The sequence below is a fragment of the Carassius gibelio genome, chromosome A10, assembly GCF_023724105.1.
Source record: "Carassius gibelio isolate Cgi1373 ecotype wild population from Czech Republic chromosome A10, carGib1.2-hapl.c, whole genome shotgun sequence".
NCBI lineage: Eukaryota > Metazoa > Chordata > Actinopteri > Cypriniformes > Cyprinidae > Carassius > Carassius gibelio.
In genome coordinates this window covers 3,436,180-3,460,449 of record NC_068380.1, presented here as the reverse complement: position 1 = coordinate 3,460,449, position 24,270 = coordinate 3,436,180, and the positions used below count along the sequence as shown (strand labels likewise).

At 38.4% G+C, this 24,270-nt stretch overlaps 1 protein-coding gene across 1 annotated transcript; it reads left to right on the top strand.

The window, feature by feature from the left end:
• The first annotated feature begins 1,874 nt into the window (after positions 1 to 1,874).
• On the top strand, positions 1,875 to 14,060 carry LOC128020843 (hypermethylated in cancer 2 protein). Its single transcript, XM_052607597.1, has 2 exons — positions 1,875 to 1,996; positions 7,453 to 14,060. Exon 2 carries the CDS (start codon positions 7,483 to 7,485, stop codon positions 9,163 to 9,165), a length of 1,683 nt encoding a protein of 560 aa, XP_052463557.1. The 5' UTR covers positions 1,875 to 1,996; positions 7,453 to 7,482; the 3' UTR covers positions 9,166 to 14,060.
• The last annotated feature ends 10,210 nt before the right edge of the window (positions 14,061 to 24,270 follow it).

The following is a 24,270-nucleotide window of genomic DNA, read 5'->3' as shown; positions in this document are numbered from 1 at the left end:
TTCTGACATGTACAATATGAATAATATACACAATTAAAAAAAACTATATGTTAACAGAATGAACAACTTAAAAAAATGAACTTTGAGATGACAACCATTCTAATATATATATATATATATATATATATATATATATATATATATATATATATATATATATATATATATATATATATATATATATATATATATATATATATATATATGTATGTATGTATGTGTGCGTTTATATATATATATATATATATATATATATATATATATATATGTGTGTGTGTGTGTGTGTGTGTGTGTGTGTGTGTGCATGCATGTGTGTGTATATGTATATATATATATATATATATATATATATATATATATATATATATATAGATAGATAGATAGATAGATAGAGAGAGAGAGAGAGAGAGAGAGAGAGAGAGAGAGAGAGAGAGAGAGAGAGATTATTTACATAAAAAAGTAAAAAAAAAAATCTTCTTCATTATAAGACAGTAAATCAAATCGAGACCACTAGGGTGTGTAAGAGCACTTTAATAGTGCAGCACTTCTGACCCAAACACAGTCTACATGTGACAGAGCAATAATCACTCAACTGCGGATCTGTTATTTTAGGTCACACGTGTCTGATTATTGTAGTATATGTCATGAAGCAATTAAATATGTCCAAAACTTAAAGGAAATAAAAAGAAGAAAGGGGAATTTTGGTCTTGCCACTAAAAAAAATACATCTACCATAAGTCCTTTTCTATACGTTTATCCTTCCCTTTTCTATACTTTCTATTGTTCGTAATGTTTAACATATTTTCACTTCTACATCAGAGAACATGTTAACGAACTGTCAACAGAAACTTTACAAACCTGCTGTTCTAGTTGGTCTCTCACAACTCCAGGGGGTGAAAACCAGAAGTATCCAGCATACAAAACAACAAAACAGTCTGGACTGAAGTTATAATATTAGCATTAAGTTTGACTTACTTACGATGAAGTAATGTACACAACTGAATATAGCTTTTTAGTTTAGAAATTTTAAATTATGTGCAATTATCTCATCTATGTGTTTTCAATTTATCTTCAATTTTATTTAAAGTCTAGCTTCAGTTTATATAACTGTATATGGCAAAATAAGCACTTAAAAAGATAATTAATATATTCCAAAAATAAAATAAAATATTGATCTAACTTTACTGACACATCAGATGAGATCGAACTTATTTGAACTTCTTTGGGCTGTATAATGACACTATTGTCTTCTACACAGCTGTACCTGATTAATTTGCATCATTAACAGTTATTTCCTGTTTATTACTGTGAAGCTGCTTTGAAAGCATCTGTTGGCTGTTGTATAAATCACTAGATAAACAAATGTGACTTGACTAAATGCACTGTAAAAGATTTTTCTAAGTTGTAAATACAACTGATTTTATAAGAGTATGATTTAAAGGAACATTTTTACATTTTCCTACTCCTAAATTCAATCTGTTTGTGATATATACTACCCTGATAGACATGATGACATCTGCAAGATGCATTTTTGACAGTGTTTGATCATCTGGAGTACAACTATAGGACGTTTCCAGTCTTTAAAGTGTCTTTAAGGTGTTTGTACACATTTTCCATGTATAGTTTAATATAAAAGCATGTATAAATCACTTTATTAGAATTAGAAATGATAGCAACCCCTGCACAAGCTGAAGTTGCACTGAGTCTCTCACACACAGCAGGTTTTAGATTGCAAATGTGGCAGCAGCAGTGGCAGGTCATGGCATGTTACTCATCTCAGCAGCAGCCCAGGGCTGTTTAGGCAAATGAGAGTGTGTGGCTGGCAGAGGCAGGGCATTTACCCTCTCTCCCCCTCTCTTTACTGCCTCTTATTCAAATTTGGGTCAGGGGTGAGGATTTCTCACGTCACACAAGCTTGCAGGCAAGATGGCGCTCGGAAAGCTGTGAGATGTGAGATCAGAATGACTGTTTGAAGAGCTCCTGTCGATGCACTAAGGTACAGATACTTTGTTCATTCACGCGCGTTTGGGGTTTTATTGTGAAGGGTACCCACGTGCGATTTAACGAGGGTTTATGTGGGGTTTCTGCTCTTGTTGTGAGTGTGTGTGTGTTTTTTAAGAAACACTGATTCCTTTAACAGACTGCTCTTATCGCGTGCCCACTGGGCTTTTAATGCACGCGAGCGCAGCCTGGCAAGGGGCAGATATGCGTGTTTTATCAAAATCAATGTATTTGTTTCAGCGTGGCTTATTGTCGCAGTAATCAGACGCAGTGTTTAAGACACGAAAGACCTGCATACTGCATCTTTATACTAGTAAAAATGATAAGTCGCCACTTTGATGGCAAAAAACCCCGATCAGTGGCTCTTTATGTGGCCAGCATTCCTGTCTCACCCCTCCCTCGGTGTGTGTTACCTTTAACACGTAAAATGCTCATTTTGAATATCTGTGCATGGTTTTGCATTATCAATGCATACATTAAATTAGACATTTATACTGCTAGAATATAATATGCATGCATTGTTTAATCAATGCATTAGATGTCACAAAGAAGAATTTGGTTTATCTGTGTTTGTTCCGTTAAATATACGAAGGCAAGCCGCAATTTATGAGTGAAAAGCTGATTTACTGTGGTAACCTATCTGTCGAGTCTTGAGTGCTGTACATTTGGATCATCATGACTAGGTTGTATTATGAAGCAATGCCAAATTTTGTTTCTTTTGCAATAATGAGGCATATGAGCCATACAAACATAAAGATGAGTAACTTTTTTTGTTGTTGTTGTGACACCTCACCTATGCTTCTGTCACTTTAGTTTGGCATGCAGTTAGATATTGCAATGGGTTGTTATTGTTTGTTTCTCATAATGCATGTACATAGATCCCTCTTTTTGAGGAAAAGGTGCTTTTAGGTGCTTTGTTGTTGCATTATGAAGTGCATTTGAGGCTCTTTTTGTGGTTGTTGTCATCGAACTTATTGATATTTATATGATGCAGAAATGTTATATTAAATTATTTTCTATATCTTGAGGAGATCTTGAAGGACCCTTTTAATCGCATCCATTTTAATGGGCTGGGGGAGGGGGCTTGTTTTACAGTGGTAGGTGGGTTTACATCAGTGCCACACCATTAAAGAAACTCCCTTTCTGGATGACAGTTTGCTTGAATGAGACATATAAGTACTTTTAACCAAAGATATGGCCATTTTTGTATAACGGAAGCCTGTTATGAGTCTTGTGCATGCTGTCGTGATGAATGTTTTAAAGGTAAGCAAACCTTCAGAATAGATGCATGCTTTGCTGTCCTTTGCCGCTGATGTTTAGGTCCATGGTCCAATGAGGTTTATCTTCAAAATGCTTCTCGACGAGCTCGGGCAGGCCTTGTCATAATTGTTTTGTTGTCCTCTTTAAAGGTCAGAGTAAATGAGAATAAAAGATGTGTTTAACAGACGTAGTGGCATTCATTTTACTATCTAATCAATACTCTTATGAAAGGCAGCTCGCAGTTTCTGCTTTGAATAATGCAGATGATCGGATCTATTGAATGGATGGGGCGGGAACGGCGCTTGAAGACAGTTTATTAAGAGCCATTATCATTGAGATCATTATGAATTGTGTTGTGGGTTTGTGTTTTGATTGAAATCTTATTTCTCACCCAGCTGAGTATTTAGTTTTGCTTTTAGAGGAGCGCAGTCTTTTCCTCCTGTTCTTCATAAATGTATGTTTTTGACAGCTTTGTCCGTTCATCTAGTCATGCCACCTCTGTTCTAGTCTAGTCTGGTTGGGTAATGATGATGGTTTGACTTATGTTTCAAATTCCCCATGTGTTTTTTTAACAGGAAGAAGGCTATAAACCTTGTTTGAAATGATTTAACTTGGGTATTTTTCTGTTCTTCTCCAGAATATAGGTTAACCTGTATCTAATTCTTTAGTTGAACCATTTTATAGACCAGTTTAGATATTCATGCGTACATGTCCTAATTCATGCATTGTGTGGATTTTACTTTAAGGCATCAACCCCATGTCTGAAATCTTGTCTAACATGTGTGGCATGTTTATTGACTGGAAACTTTTAACCACTTCTTGGGCAAAACAGCCATTACAGGATTGCGTAGGGATGTTCACGAATACGTTGATTTATCTGTTGAGGGTTATTCCAGGGTTGCCCAATCTGGTTGAGTGGTTGTTTTTGTGCCAGACTCCTTATTTCTACATTTCCATCAGAAAACAATGTAGCATTTAAAATTGTAAGCATTTTTGGGTATCTTTTTTGGTGTCAGCGATATAATTAAGTATAAGTTTGACATGCATAGAAGTGCATTTGAAACAGGTTTGTGAGAATGTGGTTGTTTGATGTCTGTCTAGATGTCTGTGAGTCTAGTTTGTCAGGTATTCTGCAACATCTAGCCCAGTCCACATAGGACATGCATGTGAACTTAGATTCATTTTAGGTTTATCCACAAAATATAGCAACGCTTGCCTGGACAAATGCAAGAAATGTCCTGCTGGTGTCAAACAGTGTGACTTCATCTAAAACGATCAGTAGTGGGACTTGACTTTTTGTCAGAATTGATTTAATGCATGATTATGTTCTTATTGTGCATGAATCATTGCTTCATGTTATTCCACATAAATATCTTAGTCAGCATACACTGTACAATTAATACAATAAAAAAAAAATATATTTTTTAACATTTAATTTTCTGATGTGTCAGATGACAAACTTAGTGGTTGAATACAGATAGAAGCTAGTCTGGTTTGTACAGTTGTTTTGTCATCATCCTTAAGAAGTTTTTGGCTGAAACTAAAATTCCATCCTTCTTTTAGCACAAATAGGGCATCACATTAAATGAAAAGCGCTTGGGCAGTGGACAAAGGTCTTGAGTTCTCTTTAGATAAGTGATACTGTTATCTCTTAGTTGAGGTCGTTTGTCAGATAATTTAGATCAGGTTTGCTTGGCTTCCAGTTTGGTTCAGATCTCTTGAGGCTGGTGGTTACAGTAAGCACTTACAACTTAATTTCTCTAGGCACAATCTATGGAAGTGTCTTTTATCAAGTTAACTCACCTGATGCTATTAAAACTCGACTTGCATCAGTGTTTTTGGATATTTTAGTCACCTTGAATCTTCACTGAAACATTCAGGCACTTAAAAATGTATAATGTTTATGGTTGTGTGTTTCCTTTCTTGATTTGCTGTAGGGTAGATATTATACATTGATGCATCCCATGAATAATGTTTTGTTTCACCAGTGGCCTTTTTCATAAGAACAAAAGTGCTCTCTGTGTTTGTATGGCATTAAGACAATAAAATCAGGGCCCTAGGGGTCCATGCTACTGGATAAGCTTGTTCATGAGGTTAAGTGCAGTCGTTGCCAGACTTGTTTACCCGTGTTTTTACTGGCCGCTTTTGCACTTTGACTTTTCACAACGACAATCTCTCTGGTTAGAGATTCATCTCTTGGACTGGACTGCTGGTTCTTGAGGAAAGGTCAGAATGTTGGCAAAGCAATTGAAAGACCGGCAACATCTTATCAAGACTTGTATGCAACTTCTAGATAAATGCATTTCTCAAACGTCTTTTGTTGTTTTGTGCCGTTGGTTTTGGGTGCTATCAATGTTTGCCCAAACATTTGTGCTTTTTGGTAATGTATGCAGTTCTTTGACTACTCCTGTGCTTGAGGCCTATAAATACCCTGAGAGATGGTATCACGTCATAGGATTTTAGGGATGGGCATACTGGATTTTAAGAGACAAGTAAACGGAGACTGTTGTTTTGAAGATATCAGGGTTCAGACTTGTACAGATTGTAAACATTAATGTTCTTAAAATAATCAGCCTTTTTCTCTATATAATGAAGTATGGAATGGCTAAATATTAAACTATGTCTTGTTTATTTTTATGCATCAGGTATTCTTTATTTTTTGCCACACAAACTTTTTAATGTGCCACATTGGTGAGACCTGCATATCTAGTGATATTTATTTTATCACAACTTCCGGAGTCATCATTAGTCTGCTTTTGAGCTGAAAATTATGCTGACTGATTGGTTTCCTGCCCCCATTATTGGTTTTGGCTCAGTTGCAGGTTGCCATCATGAATTAGCTATAAATAGTTAATCTGAGGTAGACTGACTTCACTGAAACAACTGATAAATATTCAACATGGTACAGATCTGTAGGTACTCTTTAATTCAGTTTTTGTAGGCTTATTTTAATAGGCTTGGTATTATTATGGATTTTGTGGACTCTAATAAATATCTAAGGATAAGCTTTTACAATAATCCAGTACAATTTTTTTTTTTAAATTTGGTGTTCCACAGGGACATGTACTCCACCCGTGCAAATTAGTTTTGTTAATTGTTCATAAACAAGGCATTGAATAATCCCAGTGCTGACAATGTGAAAATGTGTTTGGGCATTGTGCAAAGCTTATTCCCTGTTTTTCCCATTGAGACACCAGTCTCGGCTGGTCTGGGTGGCAGAAACCTTGTTTGCCGCATTACAAAGATTCAGCTGCATGCTGGGGCCTGTTCATCCTGTGGAAAGAGTGCTGGTTTACCTGTTTCCCACCACACCCTTGGTGATCTCCCATCTCAGGTTTCAAGCTGTCTGTCACACAAGCCAGTCGGTGACGTCCACTAGCCTTTTTCCCCCAACCCCCATATGACAACAAAGGGACTGGACCTGGAGGCTGGCATTAATGACTGCTGGCAGGAACATTAAGCCTTAGTGGACGCCCTCAGAAGAAAAGAAATTGTTACTGTTCAAGCTTTTTTCTTTTTTTTTATCCCTTCTCTGCTTTTAGCTAAAAGTTGAGAATTTGTACACACTTGAAGAATAAGATGCCAGCTTATGCATACTATCAGAAGGTCTATTTCCCACAAGCATGTTCTGACAGTTGCTGTAGTCTTTGATTTGTGCTTGAAAGTTTGAATTCAAGAATATAATCTCTTGAGAGTTTATTTTAGACCTTGTGAGCCTTGTTCTGGTTAAATATATTATCTGATGATGTGGATTGACTTGATCATAAGAGTTTTGTAGTTTTCAGTTCATGCCTATTAGCTTTGAGCTCATCTATGCATTGGTGTTCCAAAACATTGACATTTCTCTTTTAGCAGCGTTGCACATTTAATGTTTACAGTAATTCTTTGTCAGTAAAATGAACCAAAAATATTTGTGACTGATGTAGCATTTCATAGGTTTTTGTCTAATCAGATGCACTTTAGAACAGGAATGCCTCTCCCCTTGTGATTGTGAATGGCTGTGACATAACTATTGGCTGTTTAATGGAGTGTTTCAATATGCCACACCCAATTTTAAATACAAAACCAGAATACTAGCAAAGTGTCAGAAAAAGAAAGGTCACTTGTTCTTGTGAGAGTTTGCTGTAGGACATAAAACTATATGGATTTTTTTACATGACAATGACTAACAGAGTTTTTTTTCTCTTTTAGTTTTCATAGGTGAAGAAAAAGAAGTTGGAAATGGAATTGCCAAATCATGCCAAACAATTGCTGCTGCAGCTAAACCAACAAAGAGCCAAAGGTTATCTGTGTGATGTGATCATCGTAGTAGAGAATGCCCTTTTTCGGGCCCACAAGAATATCCTGGCAGCCAGCAGTATATATTTCAAATCCCTTATCCTTCATGACAACTTGATTAACCTCGACACAGACATGGTCAACCCGTCGGTTTTCCGGCAGATTCTAGACTTCATTTACACCGGCAAGCTTTTGTCGTCCGATCAGTTCAGTGATCACAATTTCAATGCCCTTCTAACGGCAGCAAGCTACCTCCAGCTTCACGACCTGGCTGCTCTCTGCAGGAAGAAGCTAAAGCGTAATGGGAGATCCCTCCTTAATAAACCAACCACCTCTACCAATGGAAGAATGTCTAGAAACCAAAGGCTGTCCTCTACAACTGTAACTCCAAGCCAAATGTCAGGGTTAAAGGACAGTAATAAAACAAAGAGGCACGAAGAGCTACTCAAAGACGACTTGTCAGAGGATGAGATGTTTGTGAGAAACGCCCACTGTGCAGCCTCAGCAAATTCGCTCAGTCCCTCAATGAGTAAGAATGGAAGCAACAGCAGTTGTGGCATGCAGGAACTTGGCCTAGACCTTTCCAAGAAAAGCCCCTCGGGGAGCACAGCCACTGAAGAAGTAAGTCCTAGCAGTATCCCACAAGAATCGCCTCAATCTGCCTCAGAATCCACAGCCAACAGTGCCTCATTTGATGAGAACACCAACACGCAGAACCTCACCCCTGGAGAGCCCATGGAGCTTGGCGGAGGAGAATGTGAAGAGAGCCAACCACCTCCGGCCGTCGACCAGCATAAAAGTTCCCGGCAGGTTGCCCGTCAGAGGCGGCAACCCAAGAGTGAAGGCGGCAAAGGTGACGATGCAGAACGAGGAACTTTACCCAACGGAGTTGCAAAAAGATTGAAAGTGGCTGGGGAGAGGCTCCCTGGAGGAAATGCCAACTCTGAAGTATCCTTCCAGTGTAAAGATGATGAGGAAGGTTTAGAGAACGGACAGGAGCAAAGTGAAGAGAGTGGACAGAGCGAGAGCGATGGTGGGCGGAATAGCACCAATTACGTCTACCGTCAGGAAGGCTTTGAGCCTGCCCTCGGTGACAACCTTTACGTTTGCATCCCCTGTGGTAAAGGCTTCCCAAGTTCAGAGGAGCTGAACGCCCACGTGGAGACCCACACGGAGGAAGAGTTGTACATCAAAGAGGAGGAGGATGATTCATATCCAAAGGAAGATGAAGTTGAAGCAGAAGACTTGTCTTCACAAATATCCCATGTCCACAGCACTGAGTCGCGTCGCTTCAGCTGCTCGGTCTGCAACAAGAGCTACAAAGATCCGGCCACTCTTCGGCAACACGAGAAGACCCACTGGCTCACCCGTCCCTTCCCCTGCAACATCTGCGGCAAGATGTTCACTCAGCGTGGCACTATGACCCGCCACATGCGCAGCCACCTGGGGCTGAAGCCATTCGCCTGCGACGAGTGCGGCATGCGCTTTACCCGCCAGTACAGGCTCACGGAGCACATGCGGGTTCACTCAGGTGAGAAGCCCTACGAATGTCAGCTATGTGGGGGCAAATTTACCCAGCAGCGTAACCTCATTAGCCACTTACGAATGCATACCTCCCCGTCATAAGCCAAAGACACCTTGAACAGGAGACCCTCAGCAAAAAGAGTCAATGCACACTTCTTCCTTTTGAAGTAGACCGCAAGGAGCCAATAACCCAAAGGAGGATTATCTTCTGCTATAAATGACAGGAGGAGCCTTTCAAACAATGAGCCCCAAAAATGGAAAGAATAACCAAGTCGGTATGAGTTTATGGGCTTCTGATTTTCTTTTTCCTTTTTGAAATTTGCTGTGAATGTAAAACTGGGGTACTTATGCTGTTGTATGATTCCCTGGGATATTGTGACCACTCTCAACCACTGCAATCCATGCGTTTCTTTTACGATATGTCTTGAGTCCATGTGGTCTGTTTGGTACATTTTTTTGGTAACCCAGAAATATTACTTCTTTCCATTCTTGGTCCTTGATGTAGTACCACTCTCGAGAGTTCTGGTGGTATATTTTATGTAGAACTCTCAGCAAGGTTTGGGCTTGTACTGACCAAGTTCTTCTATACACAAAGGTTATAATTCTTTGAAGTGTCTCCTAAGATAGTGTTGTTAGACATGCCAGATGGCTTGTCTGTCATCATTTAAGTAGTGTTTCATAAAAGCTTTGTGCATCCAACCAAACATTTCCCAGTATACCTACTCTGCACGTAACATCCATTGGCTTTATTCTAGGTGTAGCTGGAAAACAGGGTCTTTGATAAGTTTTGTATTGGGGTTGATGATATGGTTATCAGATTTTGCATGGTTATAACCTAATGTGCCCTGCTCCTACATCTGGATGCAAGCCAATGGCAAAGTGGTGACGAGAGGCAATGGGTATTTACTCACATAGTATATAGGGGTTTACTCTCAAAAAAAAGCCAAACTTAAAGGTACTTTTAGATTTCTTTAGATAACTTATTAATATGGTTCTGTGAATGTTTCCTTTATTTCTTTTGGGAAAAGAGAAGGTTGAGTTTGTTTGGGTGATGGGTTGGGCATGGTTCATTAAATTCTGTCAGTACTGTTATTTTTTTAAGTTTTTGATTTATGTTTTTCCCTTCATTGAACAAGGCGAGTCTGTACGGTCTTGTCTCATTGCTACCTCTTAATTAAGAACAATACCTTAATTGGAACTATGGAGGTCTCTGAATATAGATGTATAAAGTTTGCTGAGGCTTTCCAAGTAGTAGTAACCTGCCCATCAACGAATGTTTTAAGTTTTAAAAGCATTAATGTAGAGAATAGCTTCTTTGGGCGCATGTATTTAAGGTATTGAGAGTTTTATGTCAGAGATATCCAAAGAAAAATTTAATATTGGGGAGAATGGCTTACCAACAGACGTTTCCTATAGAATATCCCTACCAAAGTTTTTAGACTGCATTGCGGGAGGTAAGGATGTAGTTTTGTCTTTTAGTTCTTGATGAAGAGCAATGTAGTGGGATGTTAGTTTGTACTTGACATTTTACTAAAAACCAATGAACTTTTTCTCGTGGTTGGTGGGCCACTGGCTTTCCTTTTTTTTTTGTTTTTTTTTTTTTGTTTACAGTAGTTTCTCAAGAGAGTCTTTTGGATTCTTTCTTTTTCTGCAGAGAGACTTTGAAGAACTTCAGAAGGACTCATTTATTTTAGTTCAGACCAAGAAAAAACATATAGTGAGTGTTGAAAGGTTCTCGTGTGAAATGTCGACCATACTTGAAAAGCGTACTGAATGAGGAGGAATTGATGCACTGGATTGCTAATTAGCCATCAGCCCAAAATAAAACCTTGTTCTAAAACCACGCTAAGTTACATGACGGCAAGTAAAAACCATCATCATTTATTAATTCAAGGTATTATGTAAAATATGCATGTTGAAAATAATTTTAGGTTATTCAAAATGCTGATAATTGTGTCGGGTGAATGTTACATGATCAGTGTTGGGTAAACGCTGATGGATGTATTTATAGTTCAGTGCTGAATTCTTCGCTGCCATCTTCATTTCATAACTCGTTTGCAGATTAATTATTGATCCAATCCCAGTGTATCACATTCCATGAGTAATTCTTAGCTTTCTTAATGTAAAAAAGTCTTAATGGCATTCCTTTTTTGGGATTTTTTTTTTTGTGTGTGTTTTGGGCTTGCTAATGATGAACTTTGGGGTTCAGCTGTAGTCATGTTAAAGGAGCATTGTTTACAGACATCTTTTTCCTGGAATCCTTTTGGTCTTGAATTTGCCTACTCAATTTGTTTTTAAGTTGAAAGTTGTCTCCATTAGTTATTCAGAGTCAATACTTTGGAGACGTGCAACGTTAATATATTCAACTAATTCCATTTACGTTCAGTGTTCATGTGATTTCAGCACAGCACCAAAGCTAGTCACCAAAATATCTTATTTTCTAAGTTGTGCATGTCTTAGGTGTTAGGTTTTGTTTTGTTACAGTATAAGTGCGCTCTGGCGTTGATACACACCTCAACTCAGGGAGACATGTTAAATATTTTTTGTTGTCAAATGTACTGAACAGGATTCCAGGAAAAAGTTCCCAATGATATCTTGCTAAATTATGAGCACTAAATTTGAATACCATCAATAAACGATGTCTTGGGGTGCTACGAGGCTCTGTTGTTGATTCCAGCGTTTGAGACTACAGCTGAGAGAACTGGGAGAGCGGAAAAAAGGATGACAAAAAGTTTCAAACTGTGACAATAATGTTTCTACTTCGAAGCTTCAGGGATAGTTCTGCATATTTTGAAATGCAGAGCTTTCGACTACATTTGTAAGACTGTGTCAATACTGTGTCAATTTCTGTATTTTATTGATGAAAAGCAAAACACTAGTTTCCTACAAAATAGATTTTACGAGTTTGTTCCCATTTCAAAACGCCTTCAAAAAAAAAAAAAAAAAAAACAAAGCCAGAGATATACGTAGAAGAGTTTTACTCGTAAGTTCCAGAGTGTTTTTGAGCAAAAAGAAACACAAGCATTCTAGGAAGCGCAAAATGTATAAATAAGATGAAAGCTCATACCCAAATTTTCAGACTATTTTCTAAACCAAAGCACATTTTGAATGATTGATTGACTGACAGCTTGTCTGACATTAAAGATACTTGTGTATAATATCTCATTGTTTACATAAACTCTTTACAGTCATAGACCTCAGGTGAGGAGAGGCCAGTTTGGACCTGCTTCTGTGTAGGTCACTGTTTTTAAACGAATCGTAACCTTGTGTCTTACCCTGTGAACGTAGCCGCATGCTTTTGATTTTAATTTTATTGATCTGCGACTGGCCCTGCGATTGTGCTGAGACATCCCTTCTGAAAATCATATTGTCGACTGCATCATTTTTGTATGAACCTGCTGCTTTTTCTGTTTTTTTATTTTTTTTATTTTTTTATGTAAATACGCATGAATAAAACAACATACACATTTACCTCAAAGTAACTTTTTTTAGAACTTGCTGCATATATATATATATATAAATATACATATAAATAAATATATTTAATTTTTTATTTTTTGAGTCATATCTTATTATTTGTAAGTGATATGTATTCTGAGCTGCCTGTTTTTTTTTTTTTTTTTTTCTTGGTTCACAAAAGAAGCAACTTAAAAGCCGACTGGCCTCTCCTCCATCTACATTGGTGCAAACACTTACTGACAGTGTTCACTTTTTTTTATCAAATGTCTATTGTCAGTGATGAATGTATTTATTTGTTTGATCCTGTTTTCACTCTTTAAGCGTTCACTTTGGGTGAGACGACGTGTCTTCAGGGTCTGCATTTATTCTGTTGTAGTAAGTTTTTTTTTTTTTTGTAGTAAAAAAATGACAAGACCGATCATTTTCAAACCTGTGAAGACGTAGACATGAGGAATGTATTTCTCCATGAAGTGTCCATCATAAAGGATGTATCCCATATTGTTTTTGCATTCTTATATCACTCGATGCATGCATGTGCTCTGGATCATGTGTTTCCTGTCACAGACTCTTGAAGGCTGTTTGTCGATTTTAAATGTTCTCTGTGTGTACGCCTCTGCCTGCCGATAGGAAGGGACCTTTTAGAATTCTGTCAAAGGCTTTGAAGGTTGTGTTTTCTGTACTGAAAGCTGCCGTGTTGTTGCACGCTGCGATTCAAGGCTGCCGATCAGTTCTGTTTTTTTTTTTCTTGCATATACCCAACAGAGCCAAAGGTTTTTCCTAATAAACACTCACTCATGTCCTCATCACTGCAAGATCGCATCTTTTTAAGCTTTATAAAATGCACTTTCTAAGTTCTCATTGAGGTCCTTTACGCAGGCGATTAGCTACATCTTATCGGTTCTTTACAGATTGCAAAGTTGTGAAGCTTTAAGTAAATGCGAAGATTCAGAATCTCACTTGTTTGCTGCTAAAGTGTAGTTCCGATCTTACATATCCCAGATAGTATTATATGTTGTTTTTGTCAACATAACTGGTAAGTGTTAGGGACCTCAAGTTACCAAACCAACCCAAAACTAACTAAACCAAAGCCAGATTTACAAGCAAGTGGACATGGCTTAAACGCCATATTGCATTGCTGGTCTGTCCACCATACACGTTCTACTTAAGCATTCCAATACCTTTTATATGTTGATTATATTTATTTTCAGTTTGAATGAGAGTGGTTCATCAGATTAGAGGGGAATGTAGAAGAAAAAAGACATTGTCACCAGAAGGAGCATTAGTTTGTGGCATGAAGACAAGTCGTCCTTGACGATTATTAGTGTTTGTGTGTGTTTTCGGTCAGCCTTGAACACGGCTCGCGGACAACACGGTGGTTTTATGTTCCTCAGACAACTTGTATTCAGGTCAGAGCTACATGCAGCTCGAATTCAGTTTCATGTGAATAAACAAGTGTACAGAGCTCATCTCACGTTCACAGTCTTAATGTACAGTTATATGAGAAGTCATTTCTTTTCATTAAAATCTTGATCCAAAAATGCTGGGTTCTCTGTGTCCTTATGTGTTTGAGTTCCTTCGTGTTCTCTTGCTCTTATGACTTACAAAGTAAATGGGTTAATGCAAGTCTTTTCCTTTAAGATTTCTGTGAAATAAATATTTTTGACCTAGTCTTTACCATGCAAAGCCAGAACACTGTATCTTCAGCAAGGTCCATGCAATGATGCTGGAAAAAGACTGATTTGGTCATAAGTGCTTTAACAAAAATATGTGGTACACCATCTTCTTGTGCCCTCAAATTTACCTCTATTGGTTTGCTTTATATGTTTACTTTAATTGTAAGTTTGCTTTTAATGCCTTGTTTTGCCTTTTAAAATTGGAGCAACATTTTTTGATTTATGTGCTATAATCACTTTTTGACCACAACTGTCTTGACCATGCAAAACCAGAAATGAACCATGCAATGGTGAAGGACTTTTTACAAAGAGGAAAATCCAAACACAGTAATTACACAGGTGATGAACATCCAGAAGTTCATCTGCCTAAAACCATAGTCTTGACAGTTTGAACACTATAGTTTAATTTTCTTTAGGAATAATTCATGCAAGTGCTTTTAAAAAATATGTGGTACCCCATCTTTTCGTGCCCTCAAAATGCCCCATTTATTTCAACTTTAAGTTCAATTTAATGCATTGTTTCTCTTTATGTACTTTGAAAAGTAGTTCAAAACATAAGACTTGGGTAAAAACATTGCTTTTTGACCTTATTTATAAAAAAAAAGGTGTAATCCAGTATTTCAACTGTTTTGACCATGTAAATCCAGAAAACACTAACGCTTTATCATGATCTATGCAGTCATGCATGAAAATGACTCCGCTTGGATTCTTCCATACAAACATTAAATGTGCAAGTGCCTAAAACAGCAGTCTGGAATGATGATTTGGACAACTTGTAAGAATCAATGTAAGTTTGCTTTAATGCCAAGTTTTGTTTAATGTATAAAATTGATTTCACCTTGTCTGTGCGGTTATGAGCTAACATTTCAACAATCTTGATCATGCAAAGCCAGAAAACTCAGTAACTTTGGCATTGCAATGATTAAAAAAAATCAAAGCACTGGAATTACAAAGGTTATTCAAAACTAGAAGTTCGTCTGCTTAAAAAAGTTAAAGAATCTGTTTAAGTGCTTAAGTAAAAATGTGTAGTACCTCATCTTTTTGTTCCTTCAAAGTACCTTATTTACATCCAGTGTAAGTTTGCTGTAATGCATTTTTTTTGCACATAACACACTTTTAAACTTGCAAAAATGACACTTGTGTCAAAAGAATCACTTTTTATGCAATGTTGTTACTGAATATTTTAATTGTCTTGACTATGCAAAGCCTGGTTCAAATGAAAAAACACCTAACTTTAGCATGGTCCATGCAATGATGCAGGAAAATAGCTTTACATAGGGGGAAACTGCATAGTTTTTTTAAAAATAATAACTAATTTATTTATTTATTTATTTTTACATTTATTTTAAATGTTTTAAGGAAGATTCCATGTAAGTGCTTTAATAAAAAAATATGTGGCACCCTGCCTTTGTGCACCATTATTGCAAGTTTAAGGCATTGCATAATGTATTCATTTATATGCATCCTTCATTGAGCTGAAATGATTTTCTGTTGATTATAGTTCCAAGTTCAGCGCTCTATTCACATTTACAGCAACTACACTTGAGTTTCTGCAGCATCCAGAGGCGAATGTTGCAGGATGTGTTGCGTCGTTGAGACCTGGGGTCACCGATGATTAATGACGAGAGGGTGAGAGAGAATCGGGGCCCCTCCCCCCAGCCGGGCTCTAACAGCTATGGCACAAGGGGTCCGTCTGCCATCTGTGAACCCCTCTCAGAGCTTCACCAATCAGAGCCGCAGCTCGCTACTTCACCAGTCCTTTTCTTTCCCCTCTGCCTGGCCCTCTGCTCGGCATTTTTGGGGCCTTTTAGACCGGCCCTCCTTTTGTTCCTCCTCCAGGCTTGCCAGTGTATGTCAAGAGGCCAGCGTGTACCTCCCTACCCCGGGGGAAAAGAGGGTTGGCATTTTTATGCTCCTTGTGTGGCTGATTCTACGGGGCCATTAAGCCCCGCCTCAAGTGGTGTCACATGCCAAATGACCCTGAATGGGGTCAGTTTCAGGCACAATGATTTGCATGTTGATGCCGCCTCCCCCCGCTCGGCCCGTCTGCTAAGTATAGATTAACTATAGACCCATCTGCAAGGAGGCAAAATCACATGCAGATCTTGCAGGAAGCCCTTAAATGCATGAAAGGCCTTTCAGCGTCTAATGCCCATGATCGCGGCATCTGCCGCCCGATGCTAATTTGAATTCAAAAACTGGTTAGGGTGAGCAGGACTGTTGCTATTGGTCGTAGTTCAGGTTGGTGATTTGAACGAACCCCTACAACGTGGTATCACAGCTAATAAGGCCTATCTAGAGACATGGGTCAGTAAGAAACCACATACATGTTAAAAGCTACTCGGAACAACTTGGCAACCATATACCAATGCCTTTTGGCATTATTTGGCAGTCACCAGAAACAAAATCTTTCATATAGAGGGCTTGTTGTTTAATTTTATTTTTGTCACACTTGTTCTTTGATTCTGTTTGATGTGCTTGTTTAATGTTATTTATTTGAATGTTAGGTGTAGAGCGTTTGCGTCACATCGTGCATTTGTTCTCGTTTTATTTATTTGGATGTTGGGTGAAGAGCATTGTGTAGCGTTTGTTTCTGGTTTAGTTGTTTACTTGAAAGTTTGGCGAAGAGCGTTGCGTTCAGCGTTTGATTTCGGCGGTTTGCACCAGGTGTCTGTTCAGCAGTACAGCAGCTGCCCCTCCAACCCTGGATTAATGCAGAACGGAGAGGGGGGATACACCCGAGCCCGTCCCGTCCAGCAGAATCCAGTCTATTCTTCTCTTTCTTTCTTTCATTATTTCATTCTTTCTTTCACTGGGCTGAATGTAATGGCACAGACTGCCAGGCTGACAGAGCACGGCCCAAAAGAAACGGCCCTACAGGTGGTGGGCACTGCGCGAGTTTAGCATATTGATCCTTTCACATGGACTCGTACAGCAGCCTCTCCGAGAGAGAAAGACATTCTATTTACACTGTGCCATGGCGCTTTACAAAACAGGCTTTAGGGAAACACATAATGGGCTCCTTTGCCTGAGCTTGAAGGGCCACAAAGGACAGGGAGAAGAAAAAAAGGTTTAATGTGAAATTCTGATGCCTTTTTTCTTTTTCTTTATTCTTCGTCACACATGATGATGCTAGACTGAGTAATTCAAAGGTACAGTGACTATTTGAAAGATGCAGGATGCTGAAATTGGTGCCATGACCTGTAAGAAAGTGTTTTTTTGAATCATGAAGATGTATGAATGCCTAGTGTAAGGTTTGCATATTTAAAAACTATATATTTTTTATTTTTTAATTTTCTTAATCTTCTTAAATGTTTTTGTTATATTGGTTTGGGAATCCAGTTCATTTATTATTATTGTTCTTTTATTTCTTTACCTTATTTGTATTTTGGTAAAGGTAAAATAAATCTGTGCTATATATATATATATATATATATATATATATATATATATATATATATATATATATATATATATATATATATATATATATATATATTAGTAGATTTATGATTTTTTTTTCTTTCCCCAGACTGGATTGTTACAATGCTCTCTTGGCAGGTCTTTCAGCCAGTTCTATCAAATCTCTACAGCTGATCCAGAATGCAGCTGCAAAATTGGTCTTTAATGAGTTGCAAAGTATGGACAGGAATTTACACTGACTACCAATAGATGAGAAAATTCAAGGCATTGATGTTTGCCTAGAAAACCATAACTGGCTCTGCACCCTTTTACCTGAATTAATTACTTCAGACTTGTGCCCTATAGAAGTTTGCATTCTGCAAGTGAACAGTTCATTGAAGTGCCAGCCCAAAGAAGCACACAATCACTTTCACAGACTATTACATTAATTGTTCCCTCCTGGTGGAATGACCCGACCAACTCAATCCCTGCAGCTCTTCAATCCCACCCAGCTCTTAGCCTTAACCATCACATTCCAGTATGTTTATGTGAAGCTTCTGCTTGGCTGGTTGGTGGAAAGATATTAGGGCCTTTTGTATGGAAGCATATGGGTAGCATTATTCAATTTGGGATGTAATATGCAAAATGACAATGCAATATGTAAAATGGCAATGCATTTCTGTATTTATATTTACATTTTCCAATACATTTGTGCAACGTTTGGTGCAAAATGAAAATGACAATTAAATTACATAATTTTCATTTGCCATTTACTACACCAGTTTTAAAATGTAAAATGAATATTAATTTTAACACTTTATAAGTTGCAAAATTAAAATGGAAATGTATTACAGAAATGATTAGATATGTCTAATATGTTAAAGCAAAAACTGTGGCAAAATGATCATTTAAATGCTATTTTTCTTAATTGCATTAACACTCACAGTCAAGACACTTACGATTGCATTTTCATTCGGTGTCCCGCAATGAATGTAGCAAAACTCAATGTGCACATTGAAAATGCATTCCGAGCCGATCACGTGTCCCCGCCCTCGCGCCACGTCAATCATTGTGTGAACAAGGCGGGGCTTACAGAAGGTCAGAGACTCAAGTCTCAAGAATAAGATTCAATCAAGTGAGACAACATGGACAAGACAGTTGGTCCGTGTATGTTTTGATCATTTCGGTTTATGGCTTCAATATTTCATTCGGACTTGTGGGCGGAGCTGAAACGCTGCTTTCATCTGATTGGTCGAATCGGATCGGTTTTCATCTGACAGCCTTCAGCTCGGTCTTGTCATTCTTTCAGGCAAAATAAGAGTCAGTGCGAGTGAAGCACTGAAATGTCTGAAACTACACTCACTGTTAATTAGCATAATATTTGAATCAGATGTAGCTGGGCACATAATTCGTGCTGCTGAGACCTGCAAATTATTTCTAGGTTGTAGTATTGTATGAATATTGTCCCATTGATAAAAACAGTGCAAATAGTTCTGTCCCTTTGGATAACAGTGAAGTGGAATTTAAAATCAATAATAGACTGAACAGTTCCATGTCTGTAACATTTACCACTCTCATCTTTTAAGTCATAAGGCACTAGGTATGTGTGTGTGTGTGTGTGTGTGTGTGTGTGTGTGTGACATTAATAAATAATTGTAAAAATGAATATAGTTACATTTCTAAATAAAAATAGTAAAATTAGCTCTATGCTGCTCAGTGCTCCTGTAGCCTACCCCAGAGCGCCCTCTCGCGGCTGTAGACGGTAATGTTTTCTCTTGGTCTTGAATAAATGTGACATATAGTCCAGTGCGACTTATATATGTTTTTTTCCTCGTCATGACGTATTTTTGGACTGATGCAACTTATACCGATACAGTTAAAATTATTATTATTATTTATTATGAGAGTAATTGACACAGACTAGAACTTTAATGTTTCACCCAATTCAGCTCATATCTTTAGACTCGTCCGACTCGTGTTGCTTGTATAACTGGCCAGACTTACCTTCCCAAAAAAATCCTATTTACTTTTATTTCATAAATTTAGCTATATTTATTTCCACTTTACTGTTATCCAAAGGGACAGAACTATTTGCACTGTTTTTATCAATGGGACAATATTCATACAATACTACAACCTAGAAATAATTTGCAGGTCTCAGCAGCACGAATTATGTGCCCAGCTACATCTGATTCAAATATTATGCTAATTAACAGTGAGTGTAGTTTCAGACATTTCAGCTGAAGGCTGTCAGATGAAAACCGATCCGATTCGACCAATCAGATGAAAGCAGCGTTTCAGCTCCGCCCACAAGTCCGAATGAAATATTGAAGCCATAAACCGAAATGATCAAAACATACACGGACCAACTGTCTTGTCCATGTTGTCTCACTTGATTGAATCCTCTTCTTGAGACTTGAGTCTCTGACCTTCTGTAAGCCCCGCCTTGTTCACACAATGATTGACGTGGCGCGAGGGCGGGGACACGTGATCGGCTCGGAATGCATTTTCAATGTGCACATTGAGTTTTGCTACATTCATTGCGGGACACCGAATGAAAATGCAATCGTAAGTGTCTTGACTGTGAGTGTTAATGCAATTAAGAAAAATAGCATTTAAATGATCATTTTGCCACAATTTTTGCTTTAACATGTTAGACATATCTAATCATTTCTGTAATACATTTCCATTTTAATTTTGCAACTTATAAAGCGTTAAAATTAATATTCATTTTACATTTTAAAACTGGTGTAGTAAATGGCAAATGAAAATTATGTAATTTAATTTTCATTTTCATTTTGCACCAAACGTTGCACAAATGTATTGGAAAATGTAAATATAAATACAGAAATGCATTGCCATTTTACATATTGCATTGTCATTTTGCATATTACATCCCAAATTGAATAATGCTACCCATATGCTTCCATACTTTTGCACCACAGGAACCTTCTCATAGTACCACTACTAATTGTGGAACTACCCACTTTTGTGTGTTTCTGTACAATTAGGTACGATTTTGGTACCGGAATGGCTTTTTTGAAATTTAAAATACTCTGTAACATACTGTAAACATTTTGTCAATGTATTTCACAAGTATGATGAGCAGCGATAAATATACGGACGCTGAAGTGCAGGCACTTAGCAAATGTAGCACTGCCAGTTGTCGTTGGAGATTCTTAATCTTCTTTTCCGTTCTTTCAATTGCTTTACGTTTAAATTGACATTTCATGTCCATTGCTGTGAAACACAACAAAAACACAGCTCCGATCACAGCGTGCTCCATCCTCCTGTTGTTAAAGTTATTTTTCTTTGTTAACGTTGTTGAACGTCGCGCACAAATGACATCGCTGTCGACTGTCTTACTTCACGTCCTAGTACACACGGTCAGTGTGAATGCAACCCTTTAAATGGTACTTGGAATAAGTTTGCGCAAAATCGTCACAGTACTTTAGTACTGTACATTTAGTTTCTGGAACTAAAGCGGTGCAAAAGGCCCTATTGTTTCTGGTTCCTGTCTGCCATGTGGCTTGCGATTGTACCTTATTGTCTCTTTGTCTTTTTGTTGGAATCTATATCTTACTATCACTCTCCATTGTTTAAACCGCTAAAATATGACTTAATTCTCACCATATTTCTGATATCATATATCAAACTAATTTGACATTTTTCACTTTTTAATCTAAACTGCTAGTGCAGAGCATTAGCATTCCATTAGCCTTTTAGCTTGTCATTCATGCCTACAGTTTCTTTGATCTCTTGCTCCGTCAGAATCATTCAGCAATCACAGTGAGTAATGGCTTCTCCTGTTATTGCACTTCTTGCCACATGTATAGTGTATCTTACTCTAACAGCGGCGAGGGATTCACACGTGATAAACACAGGGAAATAGTCAGGCTCACAGAAATGAAATCATAAAAAAATCAAAATGAAAATCTAATGAAAATCATATTGTTCTGACCGTCATCAGTGCGTAGCAGTTAATGAAGAACTATCATATTCACAAACGCAGTATGGAGTACCACAAGGCTCAGTACTACTACCATTGCTTTTCATGCTTAACGTGCTAATCATCAAGAAACATGGTGTTAGCTTTCACTGTAATGTTAATGATATTCAGCTCTATATTTCTTTGTGGCCTGGCGAAATATACCAATTCGCAAAACTAACAGAATGCATAGATGATTTAAAAAACTGGATGAGTAGTATTTTCCTACTATTAAATAAATGTAAAAAAAAAAAAAAAACATTCTGAAGAATCCTCTGCATGTAATCTAGAAAACTTTCTAACACGTTCTTACTAGAACCAGGAAGGGGAAGTCGTGGCCTAATGGTTAGAGGGTTGGACTCCCAATCGAAGGGTTGTGAGTTCTAGTCTCGGGCCGGACGGAATTGTGGGTGGGGGGAGTGCATGAACAGCTCTCTCTCCACCTTCAATACCACGACTTAGGTGCCCTTGAGCAAGGCATTGAACCCCCAACTGCTCCCCGGGCGCCGCAGCATAAATGGCTGCCCACTGCTCCGGGTGTGTGCTCACAGTGTGTGTGTGTGTGTGTGTGTTCACTGCTCTGTGTGTGTGCATTTCGGATGGGTTAAATGCCCAAAGCAAAAATTCTGAGTATGGGTCACCATACTTGGCTGAATGTCACTTCACTTCAAGTATGACCATATTAGACCATAGTTCTGTCAGCTCTGCACTGGCTCCCTATTGAACTTCAAATACATTTTAAAATCTTGCTAATTACTTATAAAGCCCTGAATAGTTTAGCACCTTGATACTTGAGCGAGCTCATATTGCATTCCATTCCTTCACATCTGCTGCGATCTGATAACTCTGGCCTTTTGATAATACCTAGAATATAAAAATCAACTGGAGACGGCCGATCGCTTTTCTATTTCGCACCCAAACTCTGCAACAATCTACCTAGCGTTGTTTGGGAGGCAGACACACCCTGTCACCCAGGCCCTGACTGAGCCTGGTTTCTCCCAAGGTTTTTTTCCGCTCCATTTCTGTCACCGATTTTAGTTTTGGTTCTTTGCCACTGTCGCCCTCGGCTTGCTTAGTTGTGGATGTTTATTTTCCAGGAACATTGTTGACTTGACTCTACAGACACTATTGGAAGAGAACTGAACTGTGCTAGACGATGACATCACTGAATCAACAATGAACTGACTTTTAACTGATAAACTGACTGTTTTCTGTTGTCCTCTTACATGTTTTCCAATGTAAAGCTGCTTTGACACTATCTGTATTGTATAAAGCTCTAGGATACATAAATAAAGGGGATTGGACTTGACTGCAGTGTTTAAAATTCAGTGTCTGTACCTGCTCCAGTGAAGCCTGGCCTCTAGGTACAACACATTTAATCAGGAACTGTCAAGTGCATTTGATTAACATTAATGTGTCACATCGGTCGGCCCCCAAACATATGTATGCAGATTCACAAAGGGTCCAAGTGGCCCCAGCTACACTCTGGCACATTCATCACTGTCATGTTGTGTTAGTTTTGTGTGTGTTGGAGACAGCAGAGTGTCTGATGATGACCACGCTTGCAGTCTCGCCCTTCTTTACATGCTTAAGACAATGAAATGAGGTCTGATAATACTACGGTAAAACTGGGATGAGCGGGGTCTTCACCCACCTCTCTTACCTTTACTCACCATGACTGCGATAATATTTTGCCCAAGGAAGAAATCTTTTTTTTCTTGAATGCAGATTGCAGTTGCATTATCATGTGCGCTTGACAGTGCATTTATGGGGTAGTTTAAAAATGTTGTAATTATTAACTTTTTCCTTCAGATAACAAATTAAAATGTTTTTGATGAAATCCGAGAGCTTTCTGAGCCTCTATAGACAGCAAGCGAAAGGTATAAGGACATGAAAACACTTTTTGTGTGCAAAGGGAACAAAAATAACGAGTTTATTCAACAATTTCTTATCTTCTCGCCGGTCAATTTCCTCCGCCATCCACGAGAGTACCACATCTCATAAAAATATCTTTCCATGACATTTTAAGACTTTACCAGTCCTTGAAATCACAATTGAAATTGCGTGATATTCACAGGTTCTTCATGACCAAAGTGAATCTAAGGCTAGGAAATGTCCTATCTCTAGTTCAGGATATTGTTATTGTCAGTAAGTGTTTGGCACCTCAGGATCAATGTGTAAGTGTAAAGTATTCTTGGCACATTGTCATGACGACCAGCTACACATTAAAGCCCATAATCTCTAAGCTCATTAAAAATGAGTGTAGCCGTTGTGCAGCCCCTCACTGGAGTCCAAGCTGAACCCCGGTCTAATGCTCAGTGCTGCTCTGCAGGTAATACGGTTGCAGGTGTGGTGCTCATGAATCCTCTGTGGTCTCTGCGCCAAACCTGCAATGAAACGCGTTCAGTCACATTCTTCATGCAACAGACCCCCCTCCACCCTGAAGCGCCTCCGGCCGGATCACGAGCAGCAGGGAGGGGCTGAACTGAGCTTTCTGAAATTGCCCTGTGGAGAATAAATGGGCATGTTTGAGAAATCAGTGGCAACACCTTTTTATTGCAGCCCAATCCCACCCTCCACCTCCCCCACCAGCAGTGCTCAGGGAACCGTTGTCATGGCGATCCAGTATTCGACTAATGTATGGATGTGGAAGTGGAATTCCTGGAGACAGTGAGGAGCTCAGAA

What these genes read in the sequence shown, in the direction of transcription:
- LOC128020843 (XM_052607597.1), top strand. Translation starts at nt 7,483, where the DNA reads ATGGAATTGCCAAATCATGCCAAACAATTGCTGCTGCAGCTAAACCAA.